Source organism: Fistularia commersonii, chromosome 22, assembly GCF_037954325.1.
Source record: "Fistularia commersonii isolate RoL2024-O1a breed Wild chromosome 22, RoL_Fcom_v1.0, whole genome shotgun sequence".
Taxonomy (NCBI): domain Eukaryota; kingdom Metazoa; phylum Chordata; class Actinopteri; order Syngnathiformes; family Fistulariidae; genus Fistularia; species Fistularia commersonii.
In genome coordinates this window covers 12,799,265-12,814,465 of record NC_141305.1, presented here as the reverse complement: position 1 = coordinate 12,814,465, position 15,201 = coordinate 12,799,265, and the positions used below count along the sequence as shown (strand labels likewise).

Genomic DNA, 15,201 nt, shown 5'->3' with positions numbered 1-15,201 from the left:
AGGTTCCTGTCCTCTGGCAGAGGGGGTGAGCTGATGTCTCCACCTTTCCCCGGGTAAAGAGGTTGAATGGACTTGGCAGCACATTTTAAACTGCTTGGATCATGAATTTTATCCAATGGGGTTCAGCTTTCCACAGCTCAGTCCATGTGACCTTGCACTCTCCCAGCTTGCTCCCTCACATCTTGCTGGTTCACTTCTCCTCAACTGCTACTTGCACTTTCTCTTCCCCTTGCGCCTCAGGGTAGTGAGGTGGTCAGCCACCGCCTAGGACAATTCTACCCTATGTCACTGTTCCCACCGGCAGCCTTGATTCTGTAACATTCAGAGCCTCAGCAGCTCTGCACTTCCACCCCGTCCTGACTTCCATCCCAGCCTGAACAACCTTAGGGTCACTGGATTCCAATTATTGAAGGAGCTCCCTGCACCAAGTCACCAAGAACCCCTTGCTCAGACGACTCTGTGGGGAGTTTCAGCTTGCTGTTCTGCCTGTACAGAGGCTAAATAGCAAAGGCTTTGGGGCATTCCCAGCCACCTGTGCAGAAACCTGCTGATCTTCATCTCAAAGCCTTACAATGTTGAAATGGGGACTTCATAAAAGACCAAGAAGGACAAGAGGAGAAGGAGAATACCATGCTGGCAAATCCAAGCATGGAATTTAACAAGGCAACCAGACTTTTCCCCCACACTCAGCCAGATTCCCAGGTCTTGGTTGGTCACTTGATTGGAGGCTGTGTCTCTGAGGCTGCAGTTGAACACCTTCCCGAAGCTCTTCAAAGGTCCCTCAGTAGGTGATGGTATCTTGGTGAAACCAAGTAAGAAATCAGAACTTGCCAGTAATCTTCCCTTTCTTCAGCACTGATCACCTCAATTTATCTCATACAAGCACAGGAGATTATCTCCAAGAAGCCATTCAGGAGCCACCTGCTGCCTGGGACAGATGTATTTGTCAATGCCAGGTCGTCCATGTAGGCTCCAGTCTTGTTGAGGGGCTCCCTGCACTGAACTTCTGCAGACCTCACCAGCATATTCTTGGTGAGTGCAAAGAGAATGACCAAGATCATACATCCGGTAATGATCCCCTTTTCGAGCTTTTGCCCCTTTGACTCTGAGGTATGGATCCATAAGCATTCACCACAGTAGAACCAAGTCACCCTTGATCTCCCTGGCTTCCCTGATTAGCTGTATCTGTGTGCTCCAGACAGATACTCGATCCTGTGACCGTCAAAACAGATACCCTTGACACCCTGGCTCCATCTAGAAATTCTGTCCAATTCTGTAAAATTCTGTAAAAAATTCTGTAAAAGTTATGAACAGAAACGGCAAAGGGAAGCCCTTGCGGAGTCCAACTAGCACCGGAAATGGGTCCCACTTACAACCACCAATGCTGACTAAGCTCCAACACTGGTCATACAGGGACCAAACAGCTCGTATAATGGGGTTTGGTACCCCATACTCTTGGAGCGCCTCCCACAGGATTGCCCGCAGGACACAGTTCAAAGACCCAGCAGACCCTCCTGTCCAGTATCGTTCAATAGACCTTACCAGGGAGGCTAAGGAGTGTGATCCCCCTGTAGTTGGAGCAGACCCTTCGACCCCCCTTTTTTAAAACTGGGGATCTCTACCCTGATCTGCAATGCTGCAGAACCGTGTCAGCGGGGACAGTCGAACAACATCCAGAGCCAGGGCAAATCTCATCCACCCCCGGGGCCCCACTACTGAAGAGCTTTTTGACTGCTTCAGCAACTTCAGCCCCTGAAATAGGTGTTTCTGCTCCAGAGTCGTCCCCCCCCCCCCCCCCCCCCCCCAGCTCTGCTTCCTCATTGGAAGGTGTTTCAACAGGATTGAGGAGGTCTCGGAAGTATTCCTCCCACTGATCTACAACATCTCGAGTTGAGGTCAGCAGCTCCCCGCTTTACACAGTGTTGACAGAGTACTTGCTTCCTCCTCCTGAGCTGCTGGATGGTGGACCAGAATCTCCTCAAAGCCCACTGGAAGTAATTGGTCTCCGCAAACTTCTCCCACACTCATGTTTTTGCCTCAGCAACAACCGAAGCCACATGCCCCTTGGCCTGCAGGTACCTGTCAGCTGCCTCCAGAGCCCCACAGGCCAAAAAGGCCTGACAGGACTCCTTCAGTTTGAAGGCATCCTTCACCACTGCGGTCCACCAGTGGGTTTGAGGATTGCCGCCCCCACAGCGCCGACCACTTTACTGCTGCAGCTCCGGTCTGCCACTTCAATAATGGAAGCACGGAACATGGTCGTGTCCATGGCCATGGCCAGACTCAATGTCCCCCACCTCCCTTTGTAGTTCTGCCTGAGGTGGGACATGAAACTCCTCTGACAGGGGACTCTGACAGACATTCCCAGCAGACTGTCATGTAACGTTTGGGTCTGCCAGGCCTGACCTCCTCCCCAACCATCGGAGCCAGCTCACCATCAGGCGGTGATCAGCTGACAGCGCCACCCCTCTCTTGACGTCCAGGACATGTGGTCGCAAGTTCGACAAACACAACCACGAGGTCAATCAAAGATCTGCAACCTATGTAGTGCTGGTGCCAAGTACACATATCGACACCTTTATGCCTGAACATGGTATTTGTTATTGAAAATCCATAACCAGCACGGAAGTCCAATAACAAAACACCACTTGAACTCAGATCTAAGGGGCAGTTGCTCCCAATCACGCCCTTCCAAGTTGCACTGAAGTTGCGCACATGAGCATTGACGTTTTACAGTGGAACGAGGGAGTCCTCAGTAGGAGAGCTCTCCAACAGCCCCTCTGGGGACCCCGAGAAGGGTGGGTAAACTGAACTGCTGTTGGGTGCACAGCCACAAACAACAGTCACAACCCGTCACCCCACCTGAAGGCGGAAGGAGGCTACCCTCTCGCCCACCGGGTTGAACCCCAGCGTGCTGGCGCCCAATCGGGGGGCAATCAATATGCCCACCCCTGCCGGGTGCTTCCCAGTAGGAGCAACTCCAGAGTTAAACAGAGAGTCCAACTCCTCTCAAGGAGACTCTCAACCTTACGCACCAGCTCGGGCTCTTTCCCTGCCAAAGGGGTGACATTCCATATCCCTAGAGCCAGCTGAGCTGCGCTTCGTCTTGTCCCTGAACTGGGACCTGTTTGCCTTGGGTGACCCTTCCAGGGGCATAAAGCCTCCGACAACATAGCTCCTAGGATCACTGGGATGCGCTAACCCCTCCACCACGATGAAGTTGCAGCTCAATGAGGGGACGTAAATTCATAAATAAATAAATAGATGGATGAATAAGTAATTAAAGCACCCTATAAACAGAAACAGCTAAAACTTGTTAAAGGAGAATATCTTTTTTTCCATTTCAAGCATCTAAAAGTACCTTATCCTTATAGCAAGCTGTGTTTTTTCATTTTCAAACTTATAATTGCACAGCACATGTATTATGGTATTTAGAAATCCTAAGCCTCCTTGTCTGTGTTATAGAAGAGTTGTGCAGGGGACAGGAGTACTGGGAACAATAATTTTACTAAAGTTGTTTAACTGCTTTATACATAATGATTACCCCCCCCCCCCTTGCTTTCTCTACCATGTTTTTATTTGTCTTTAGTTTAAAAAAGAAAAATATAATCAAGACCAGCAGCATATTAAGTATTTCACATTTAAAGATATTAGGCATATAGTGCAGAGTCTTAGAAGGAGATCTTTGTCACTTCTCCATCCTAAATGATCTCTAACAGCAGAAAACCCTAAAAACAGGAACAAACTGCATGTCAAGTCTCACTCATCGAAACAACTTAAATAAATCAAACATGATTCAAACCATCCTAGGTCTCGCCCCAAATAACTCATCATGAGTATTTGAGACCTGACACAACCCTCTCATGAATCTTTGCAGTGCCACCTAATAAAGTATCAATTACATTGTAAGCATATGTATTTATTTATTCTCCTGCAATACACAATAATAGATCCCCTATGCTGCTTTATACTATTGAACCTATATTTCACAATCAAATGTTTTGAAGTACCTTTCGTGTACAGTTTCAAATATTTTGTGCAGCCTTATATATATCAGGTGCATTGTTTTATTTACTTTCGCTTAGTTAATTTTGCTTTAGTTCTATCTTATTTTATCTTCTTGTTTATAATTAGATTTTATATTTTGTATTATTATCTGTTTGATGTATATAATTCTTTTTAACCCTGTCATCTCTACCATGTTGCAGAGATGACTTGGGACAAATTGTCCCCAAGACAAACAAATTACATTACATTTCTGAGTTGAATTGAATTCAGTTGAATTACACTTCTCCTATTCACCACTGTATTCATGCTTATTGGTTTGGGTTGGATTTGAAGAGCCCAACAATGCCACTCATTCTCCTTATTTATTTTTTCTTTGAAATTCAACAGCAGGTTTTAGGACAAAAATAATGTCCATTTTCAAGAGCCCCATCATGTTTGGACCTTCAAAGGCTTCAAGTTTCCTTGTAATATTTGCTTCACTGAGTATATGAGGAAGGTAACAGAGAAAGTGAAAGAGTGAAAAAAAATTGACTATTTCTTAATCATATTTAATAACTCATGACAAAAAACAAAGAAAGAGATAAATTATGCTCTCCATATTTTGAAACAAATAATCAGATAAATAAATTTGAATGTTCTGTACTACCAGCTCTGCCTAATGTTATAAAAAATATGATTTAAAAAATGTGATAGTAAAACATAAACGTGAAATAATAAAACAATGTGCATATTATTTTGCATTTTTCTCTTCCACAGAAAACTGTATAACCTATCCAAATTGTAGCATGAAGCCACAATGCATATGACATCATTTCAAGCGGTTTTGTACACACACACACACACACACACACACACAAACACACACACACACACACGCACACACACACACACACGCACACACACACACACACGCACACACGCGCACACACACGCGCACACACGCACACACACACGCGCACACACACACACACACACACACGCACGCACACACACACACACACAAAACGTTTGTTATGCACCAAAAGTTAGAAATAATAAAGAAATTATTCTGCCTGTTCACTTTCACTTTCAGAGAGTGCACGATTACATTTTTTACAGGTTCGTTGTGCTGATCTTTCTTCTCTATTTTTTATGTATTATCTTATTATCTTATCTTGTCACTGATTTTTGGTTCCCAGAAATTGTGCAGAAGTACTTTAGTTAGTGAACAATTCAATTTTGTGCGAAAAATGCTTATTTTTCCCCGAGACGTGTAGCCCTCTCTCAGCGTGGCATACGAGTTATCACCACCTTGAGATTCCTTTTAGCCAGTTAATGACACATTTTACAGTGGAATGGTAATGTTAAGGGCATCGGTGCACTTTCTGCTTTGACAATTACCATTGATCTTTCATTTTATCGAAAATCGTGATCCCGAGTGAACTATAAATGTAGTAATCATTATTATCATACTTAAACTAACGTTTGACTCCTTATTAAAATGACGGCTCCGCCCTCATAGTAGGTTTTTATCCAAGATCCTCTCGGTGATTGGCCGTGCCCACTTCCGCATGTGCATCTCTCACACCTGTCCTCAACACTGGCGAAAGCGGACGTGACACTGGCTTTGCCGTTCGTCCTATGGAATAAGTGTGTGTACATCTGTGGAGTCCACCCGTCCAGCCAAAGGATGATAGCATTTATTGTAAGTTTAATTTTTATTATTTTCCTTTTTCTATGACACGGGCCGCGGGTTCTTTCCCTCCTGACCGGCCACAGACGCCGTGTTGAAAGTTCACTCATATTTTTGTTTGAGGGCTTTTAAGATACTTTGAGATGTTGCTTATTCAAGCAGAATGTGCCGCCCCGGAATGGTTTAGAACACGCAGTTTTCTGACTAAGTTTAAATCAATACATCGAAATTTTCGAGATTCCCCAAGAGAGTTTCCCGTCTGACTACTCGAACGTGGGCGCGAAATTCCTTGTTGGTCTGTCAACTGCTGAGCACACAGCAATTACGTTTGGGGCTCAGTTCAATAAATTGTTAATATTTGCAGCTCTAAAAATTAAAGACACGTTAAGTCTTCTAGAAAATATTCTATAGCAGACCCGAGTCATCAATTCGACGTTCAAAGTATATCCATTAAACATTTGGGAATTCTAAAAGTTACCTCTTCAAGCGTTTATTGCGGATAACACGTAGTTATCTTGTGACGAAAGAGCAGCCGGAAGAAACAGGCCTGAACAAGATCCATGTTCAATAGAAGGGCTTTACGTCGCTGACTCCACCCTCCTATGTGTTTTGACATCTTTAATCCTTTTTTGATTTATATCCCCAAATCACAGTTTTAAAGGAAAAGTAAATAACTTTTTTAGTTTGTTGGTTTTTTTTCTTTTTCTTTCTTCAAGAATAGCACTGGCTCGAGGCTTTATCTTGTCTCTTCATGTGCACATTTAAGCTTATAGTTTATATCAACTTCACTGACAAATTGCTCTTTGTTTCCTTCCAAGTCTGCCAGTGTGCGATTTTGATTTAATCAATGCGGGAACACCAAGAATTCCACCGTAATTCCCTCTTAGAAAGTGTTAAATCCTCACCTGAGTCTTGAATCCTCTCACTTTCCTCTCGGCTTTTCCCGCCAGGGGCTGCCTCAGCAAATCGACCTCTGCCGACTAACTCGATTCTTTGTATTTTCCTCTCAGACACTGGCTAACTTTATGTCTTCTTCTTACATATATTTTCTCTTTGGTCTTCCATTAATATGATTTCGAGATAACTGTCAAAGGAATGACTGCGAGACGTTATTTGTCAAATTAATGATTTTCTTCTGCGTGTAGGCTGCATGTTAGTTGATACATCACAGTACTAACTGTTATAGCCCTTTTTCAACAATATTACCACTTAATCAAGATTATATGTTCTGCTAATACTAATAATAATTAGCTGGAAAGGAATGTAGTTGCACAAACTTTTGATACTGAGATGCTTCATCCCATTATTCTGCTCGTGTTTAAAATCCCCTGCTGACTTTGTTAAACAACATTGACATTTGAATGAGGAGAAGCAATTGTCATATTCATTAATGTTACAAACCCTGGACAGTAGAAGCTTAAGACAAATATTTTATCATTTTCATTTTTTGCAGTGTCATTAATCTATATCTCCATAATGAAAAAATTGTGTTGAATTATGTATTCATTTATCACTGTGCCATCATAGTTTAAGGTGAGGTTGAATAAAGGACATATTACAATACAGTGATATAATGTTTGTTTTTGTTATAATCCCTAAAATGAAATCTTACCTTAGTTTCCCCAACCCGAAAAAGAACCTCAGTCACTTGACTCTGAAATTCAGACTTCATTTCTCTTCACTTCACCCTTCAAATTCAGAGGGTGCCTGTCATTTTGCACATTTATTTTGATGTCATAATAAATGTGTTTTTAAAGCACTCCTTAAAATAGTTAGGTTCTTCCTAATGTCAACAAATTGATTATACATTTAATCTGTATATATTATTTTTTTCTTAAAAAATGCAAAAAGATGATGAACTGTAGCTGGGTTGTTATGTTAACATTTCCTCTCTTCTTCTTTCCCAAAGGTTTTCACCATCATGACTTCACACCTCTCACCCACGGCAGCATCTTCCGCGAACATCTTTGACAGGAGAGGCAGAAATGCAGTTCAGCCGTGCTCAAAAGATGAAGAGTACCTCAACGATCGCTGCTGCTTAAAATGTCCACCTGGTAAGATCCTCGTAGCACACTCACATCAGTCCACCGAAATCCACCAGCAGAGATATGAAACGGGCTGGACTGAATGTGAATTGGTTTACTGATCCTTCTTCTCCTTCCACCTTTCCCCTTCAGAGGTCGCCACAGCAAATCAACCCTCTCATCTAACCATATTCTCTGTATCCTCCTCCTGCCTGGCAGCTCCAATTCCAGCATCCGTCTACCAGTATATTCACTATCCCTCCTCTGTACATGACCCAACCATCTCAGTCTTGCTTCTCTAACCTTGTCTCCAAAACATTTAACATGTGCTCTTCCTCTGCTAGACTCATTCCTGATTCTATCTATCCTGATCACTCCCAAAGATAACCTTAGCATCTTCATCTCTGCGACCTCGAGCTCTGCCTCCGGTCTTTTCGTCATTGTAACTGTTTCTAGTGCATACAGCATCGCTGGATCGCTGGTGTCACCACTGTCTTGTTCACCATTCCTTTCATTCTGGCTGATAGTCTTTTATCACATACAGGTAATACGCCTGACACTTTTCTCTGCCCATTCCAACCTGCTTGAGCCCGTCTCTTCAACTCTTTTCCGCACTCTCTGTTGGTCTTGACTGTTGACCCCAAGTACCTGAAATCCTCCAACTTCTTGATCTCCACTCTCTGTAGCCTCATCGTTCCACCCGAGTTTCCCTCCTTCACACACATATATTCGGTCTTAAACTAAAAACTAACTTTCTTTCCTCTCCTTTCCAGAGCATACCTCCACCACCTCTCTAGATTTTCCTCAACCTGTTCACTGCTCCCACTATAGATCACAATGCATTTACTGTTTAGCTAAAATGTTGGGCTCACTTGAATTTGTTCATATTCACAAGGGACGCGAATGACATCAGCATGCACCCAACCAGGGACGCCAGTTACGTGTGAAGAATGTGAAGTCGGGACATTCACTGCGCATGCCAACACTCTGTCAAAGTGTTTCAGGTGCACACAGTGCCCCCCAGGTAATGTTGCATAATGGATCTATGCTAACTTTTTCCAAATCCTCCAAGCATAACCTCTGTCTAATCAAGGTCCCTTTTTATTTTGCTCTTCTAGAACAAGAAATTGTACAATCATGTACTCTCACCCAAGATACAAAATGCCAGTGCAAAAAAGGATATTTTTGTGCCCCTGATCAACCATGTGAGGTGTGCAAGCAGTGTTCACGGTGAGTTTTTAAGCCAAAGAGAAAATTATCTTTGTTTTTAAGTCATAAATAATTTTTTGTTCTTTTTCCATCCACCAATAAGGTGTAGGGTGGATGAAGAGACTGTGAAGAACTGTACTGAGACCCAAGACACAGAGTGCAAGGCTATCCGGCCCCCCTCCGACCAAACCACAGGTATCTTCCACAGTGCAAGCAGATTCAAGCCTCAGTGGCATCATTTGAATTTTTAAAGATGGGAATCCAACAACAATTTAGAGTTTCCTAAAATATGATTTTATTTTAATATTAGTTTTGTTCCTAATGTGGGAGGATGTTCATTTATCACTTTTTAAGTTTTAGGTGATTTATTTGCTCATACATAAATCATAGCGTCGGCTGTCAGGAAGTATTTACCACAGCTAAAAAAATCTACAAGCTTTGTGAATGCGATCTAGATAAAGATAAAAAAATGAATTATAACATGAAATATACTGAATTCTTGCTTCACGTCGCTATCACTGTTGGTTTTCAGTCCCTCAAATACTTATTAGCTGACAAAACCCAGTGCCATTCAACTATCTCAAGATCACTTTAGAGGTGCGCTACAGGCCTGATATTGTTGATTGGCTGAATGTCTTGAAATAAATGTCAGAGTAAGTTGGGTTAGTCATCAGGCTGTCATTAACCAGCAATTCCTGTTGGGCGAAGTCCATGTTGTTTCAGTCAGTTCACAGTAGGGGGAAATTCCCAGCTGGTGTGTATGTGTGTTTTGAATTTGGAGCAAAGATGAAACAAAATGCTGAAAGAACATTATATGTATAAAAGATAATAACTGGGCACAACAGTGACTCAAAAAGATTGTCACAGGTAAAGTAAGATTTTGAAACCTCGGAGCCTAACCTCGGACCTTAGGCTTAGGAAGGTCTGATCCCCACATTATATTGGAGTTTATGTAGTTTGCACCTGCAGGTTGCAGGGTGTGAACTGTGGCTTTGCCTCCTGACATTTGTCTCAGGGAAACTGTTTACAGACCCCCACAGAGGATATTCAGTCACTGACCCAGCCTATACATTGTCAACAGCTCTATTGGTGAAAGAGGCTTTTGTGGATCAATCCATGTGATTTTTAACTAAAGATAGATATCAGGGTAGGGTATTCACTTGTTGACGACTGAGCTGCTGAGCTATTTTCCTTTTTTTTTTTTTTTTTTAATTCATTTATACCGCAGAAGGCTCCTCTGAAGAGTTGAAACAAAACAAAAAAAAAACAATGGAACGTGCATTTGCAGTTTATTCTGTCAATTTTTGATTTTATTTTTTATATTGCTATATTATGGCAAGTTAACCTATCCTTATCTAAAGCAAGTTTAAAGGAAAGTTTGCTTTTTAATTATTATAATCATAATAATGACTAATGACTGAATCAGGGTAGGCATGTCCTCGCCACTTATAGGTATGGAAGATATTTGATGATGATAGATTTGTTAGTCCTGTAAACCAGTTGTAGGTTGATGCTTTCTTAGATCTTCAGGTTGTCTAAAAGCAGGTAATTCTCCACTGCAAGCGGTGGATTCAAATAGTTGATTATTGTTCTTTCCACTTTTCTGGAGCCTCTTTGAAGTGTCTATCCATCGATCCTCTAGCGCACGTGTAAAATTCCTTACATGCTTGAAGCAACAACACCTCTTCTTCATCTTTTCCCTCTTATGGCCTTTTTAAAGTCTCTTTAATCCTAACTACTGAAGGCCGGGGAGACGTACACATACGCACGAACCTTATCAGTGTGATAGATCCTCACATGATTTGATCAATTTGTCAGTCCTGTAAACCAGTTTTCAGTTGATGCTTTCTGACAGGTCTTTTCTTCAAGGCTGTTTCTTTTATTCTGCAAATAAGTAATATATAAAATGAGGGTTTTTTTTTTTTGTTCACAATTAATAGTTCATGACAGATGTATTTACAGTTTTTGTCCATTACCATGCCAGGGGAGAAGTAGACCTCACTTAAGTAGCTGTATCTTCAGTGTTTTGTGTTTTTGTGAATATGATTCAAATAGTACATTATGATTAAAGATGGACAACATTGGTTTGCAAAGAGATATAAAGGGTGATGTTTCCCAAACAAATTATTGTTGAACTTATTTTGTTTTTCACACAGCTTCTATCCCTGGGTGTCAGGTCCTACATAGGGTCACAGCCTACTATAAGCTAGCAGTTATTCCAAACACTGCTGTAGTCTGATGAATTTCACAGACAAACTCCATGGCATAATAAACATGCCACAGGCTCTCTTCAGCAAATGAGAGTTGCGACTGAGACTCTCTCTCCATGTAGATGTAGAGTAAAATGTACGGGTAGTCTGGACCTGAGTAGTGCATCCATCCTGAGCAGCAGCTTGTAACACATGGTGTTTGAGTACTTATTCCTACTCACCCTGTTGCCTTAAAAAATGGGTAAATATCAAAGAGGTACAGCAGCTTTACTGGCAGTTTTATAATACAGCATACAGAAGGAGAGAAGCAATGTCTACTTTTAAGCTACCATTGCCTTTATTTTCAAACACAATGTTGCTGCTTTTTGTTAATCTGGAGACCATATATATCTCACTATAATTATTACTATTATACTGTCTGTGTGATTACTCTCATACCCCTCTACAGCAACAACCATGTTCCCATAAACAAATCTGGTCAGTCTCACATATTACTCTAAATATGCAACAAACAAACCACCATCTATTGTTTGTTTTTTGTAGCAATATCGATTGCTGTTCCCGTCATCCTTGTATTGGCACTCTTGGGCGGAATTGTCGGTCTATTGGTCTATTGGAAGACAAAGCGGCCGAAAGGTAGGTTTCATTTCTCAACAAAATGTGCTGTTTCTTTTTTATTTTATTTTTTTTAAGGAAAGACACCATATAATTTATGTTTGATAAGTTGACGTTAGGGAGGAAACTTTCATCTTTTGACTTAACATGTTAACTTTTAACAAAATTTTGAAGATTCAAGAGTCAAGATTCAAGATTCTGAGATTTCCACTGAGGATGAATGGAACAGAAAAAGACAAACACCAAAATGCACAAACTCAAGCTGGCCAGCGGTGAGCGTTTCAAATGCAGTTACTTCTGAGGACGAGCGTCAATACTTGTGTGATAGCCTCAGCACCTCTGCCAGTAACTCACAGCACAGCCTTACTAGCTCACCCTCCACTGGCTCCACTGCACCTCCTAGACAAGCGTACACAGCGGTGCCCAAATTCCCTATGACAAGGGTGAGAGCTATTCCCCCATACCTACACCTCTGCTTCCAGCCAAGTTTCTTCCCTGCTTTGCTTTGTTTGTTTGAGTGATGTGTTTCCGTTGGTCTTCTTGTCCCCTTCCTCTTCCTTGGGGTTTCTTTTAATTGCGTAAAGATGATCTTTGTGAAATGATCACCTCATTACATTCTTGCTGTACATTATGAGCTGCACCAAATTTAGCCAATTGCCTCATTGTATTGACAGGAGAATGAATCTCAAATTAAAACTGATACACCTGCTATCTTCAGAAGACTGGGCATTTCTGCACATTTGATCTCAACTTCTAGTGTCACATGAATATTGGGCATAAGAGCATCTCTGAAGTTTGGTCTGTTCTTGCACAGTTTTGCACCCATTGATTCTGTGGGGGGAAATAGGATGATTCAGTCTAACAAAGGCCTCAAAAACATAAATATACTTTTAATTTTCACATCCATTTTCAATTGTGCAGAAATGACCAAAAAAATTATCATCCCCTCCTCCCTATTAGTTTTATGCGCTTTTTTTGAAGAATAGTTCTCATATTTTTACATCACTTCATAGAATACCACGGGTACAATATTGTGACAATTAAGATATCATTTTATAGTGTTAGTTTAATGCAGCTGAATATTTGTGTGCCATCCCTTAAAAATAAATAAAACAAATAAATAAAAAAACATCACTGAAGATATTGACTTACTAATTCCATTACTCATTAGTAATTAGCAGTATGTCACAGCCTTGGGTATATACTATGACACATACCATAATTTTGAGCCAGAGCGGTCATGTCACCTGTTACTCCCAAACATTAACATTTTGAATCAATTTTTTTTTCAGCTGCATCTGTCTGTTTTCCTGTTTATTCTGAGACAAACTTTAGTTTTTAGGAAGAAACAACGTAAATAAAGATTTTAATTTATCAATCATAGTACAAAGTTGATTTTTCTCTTTGTTTCCCCTTTTAGGATGATGACCTGTTACTTAACCTTGTTCCTGTTGCGGGTAAAATGTTCATTTTCATACTTTTATGTAGACCAGAATTCTTAACGACTGTTGCAATCAAATGTGGATCCTTATGTTGCATTGTCTCTTCATTTCCAGGTGACCTGTCCTTGCGGCAATGTTTCACATATTTTGAAGATTTAAACATCGACTACTACAAGAGATTCTTCCGGCTCCTCGGTATCAGCGATAATGTGATCAAAGCTACAGATTGTGCTCCCTATGAGGAACGGATCCATGAATTGCTGAACATATGGATGGAAAAAGTGGGAAAAAACGCCAGTTTAAATGATCTGCTGAAAGCTATGCTCACACTGGATCAGAAGCTAACAGCCGAGCAGATCAAGAAGCATGCCCTTGAAAGTGGTCATTACATTATTGAGAATCTAGTTGACAACCCTGCACCAGAGACTGTTTCACATTCTCACTTCACACCAGAACAACCTGGAGTGGTGCTTTAACATGACTGACCTGTCTACAGAATTCACTTGTGTTTCACCCCCCAAAAAATTCTGTGTTACTCATAATGATGAGAAATATCTTTCTCTTCAGTCCTAAAAAAAATTACTAAAAATATTTATGTAAGTGTTGCTGTGCAAGAAAATGGTCATAGGAGACAAGTTGTTCTCTGATAAAATATAGCGTCCTTTGCATATTTCTGTGTTAATCTGGAGCGATTGTCTTCAAGGAGCACCTATTAAGGCCATGAAACATGCCAAGCTCTAATTATGAAGTGTCGGTATTAAAGAAACGTTAAAAACCTTGGTGCATAGAGCATGCTGCAATTGTTCCGTTTGTTCTGTTTTTTGCTTAGCATAGTTCAGCTTGCTAATCCTTTATATGCAACGAGCCATTTCTTTGTTATACAAATGAAGTTTTATTTTTTGCTCAAGGCCTATTGATGTTTCACATTGACTTGTGGCTCTGTGTTGTTTTTGATAAGCCCTTTTGCCGACCTCTTCAGCTACAAAGCTACTCCACATTATCTTTAATCCAATCCTAAACTTTTGTTTATTTTTCTTACATTGTTACTTCTGTTATATTTCAACTATTTATGTACTGCAGAGGGAGGATTTGTAATTCCTCCATGAAATTACTGTTGTACAAATCATTTTTATGAATGAACAAAGTATTTAATGTTGACATGTCATAGAAGTTGTCAAGGAATCATATTTTTTTATGGATTTAACTTATAAATAGTGAGAAGTAGCAAATATCTTTATTAGAAGAACCTAATGAAGTCATTAAACATGTTTTAATGTTTTTGCTGTATTTTGTTTTCATTGCAACTGCTTATTTTAAATTATAAGTATTGTTTTAAAGTGTACTTGGGCGATGTGTATGCTCACCAAAAGTATAACAGTCTGATACTACATTTATTATTGGTGTAAAATGTTTGATGGAAATGGCTTTGGTGAATACTTTCTTCTAGAGGAGGCAAGAACTTAGGGTAACTCAAGAGGGAAGGATCACACAGGTAGATTGCATCTTTTATAGATTAAGGCAAAATGGTGGAAGCTTGTTGTGGTGTGTCATCTGGAAGCAAAGTAGGGGTAAAAGACATGTAAAGAATTTCATTAACTATAGAGGAATAAAGTTGATGAACAATAAACTGAAGTTATAGGAATGAGTAGTGGAAACCAGGCTGAGATCATTTGTGAGCAACTGTGTGGTTTTATGCCTTGAAAGAGTTCTACAGGTGTAGTATTTGCTTTAAGAATGCTAGTAGATAAGCACGGAGATCAGAGGTAGCTGCATTGTTGCTTTGTAACTCAAAGAAACACAAAGCAGGGCGCCAAGAGAGCAAACTATTAAACCGCATAAGGAAGTCTGGAGTGGCAGAGAAGTGTTTGACCGGTGACGGGCAGGTATGCGAACTGTGAGTCAGTGGTGAGGTGTGTTATAGGTGTGACAGAAGTTCAAGGTTGAAGTGAGACTGCATCAGGGATCAGCTCTGAGACCCTTATTGTTTGCAGTCGTGATGGACAGGCTGACAGATGAGGTTA

At 40.9% G+C, this 15,201-nt stretch overlaps 1 protein-coding gene across 1 annotated transcript; it reads left to right on the top strand.

Annotated features, from left to right (window-relative positions):
• The first annotated feature begins 1,306 nt into the window (after positions 1 to 1,306).
• On the top strand, positions 1,307 to 14,458 carry LOC147221750 (uncharacterized). The gene is made up of 14 exons (XM_086169224.1): positions 1,307 to 1,521; positions 2,042 to 2,305; positions 2,484 to 2,593; positions 3,084 to 3,137; positions 3,878 to 3,891; positions 5,513 to 5,692; positions 7,590 to 7,734; positions 8,600 to 8,728; positions 8,823 to 8,934; positions 9,017 to 9,108; positions 11,667 to 11,759; positions 11,913 to 12,181; positions 13,159 to 13,195; positions 13,295 to 14,458. Exons 1-14 carry the CDS (start codon positions 1,307 to 1,309, stop codon positions 13,654 to 13,656), a joined length of 2,076 nt encoding a protein of 691 aa, XP_086025350.1. The 3' UTR covers positions 13,657 to 14,458.
• The last annotated feature ends 743 nt before the right edge of the window (positions 14,459 to 15,201 follow it).

Coding starts and splice junctions, on each gene's coding strand:
- LOC147221750 (XM_086169224.1), top strand. CDS start 1,307: ATGAACAGAAACGGCAAAGGGAAGCCCTTGCGGAGTCCAACTAGCACC. Junction 2,594..3,083: donor CACCTTTATGCCTGAACATG/GTATTTGTTATT, acceptor CCATATCCCTAG/AGCCAGCTGAGCTGCGCTTC. Junction 12,182..13,158: donor CCAAATTCCCTATGACAAGG/GTGAGAGCTATT, acceptor TTCCCCTTTTAG/GATGATGACCTGTTACTTAA.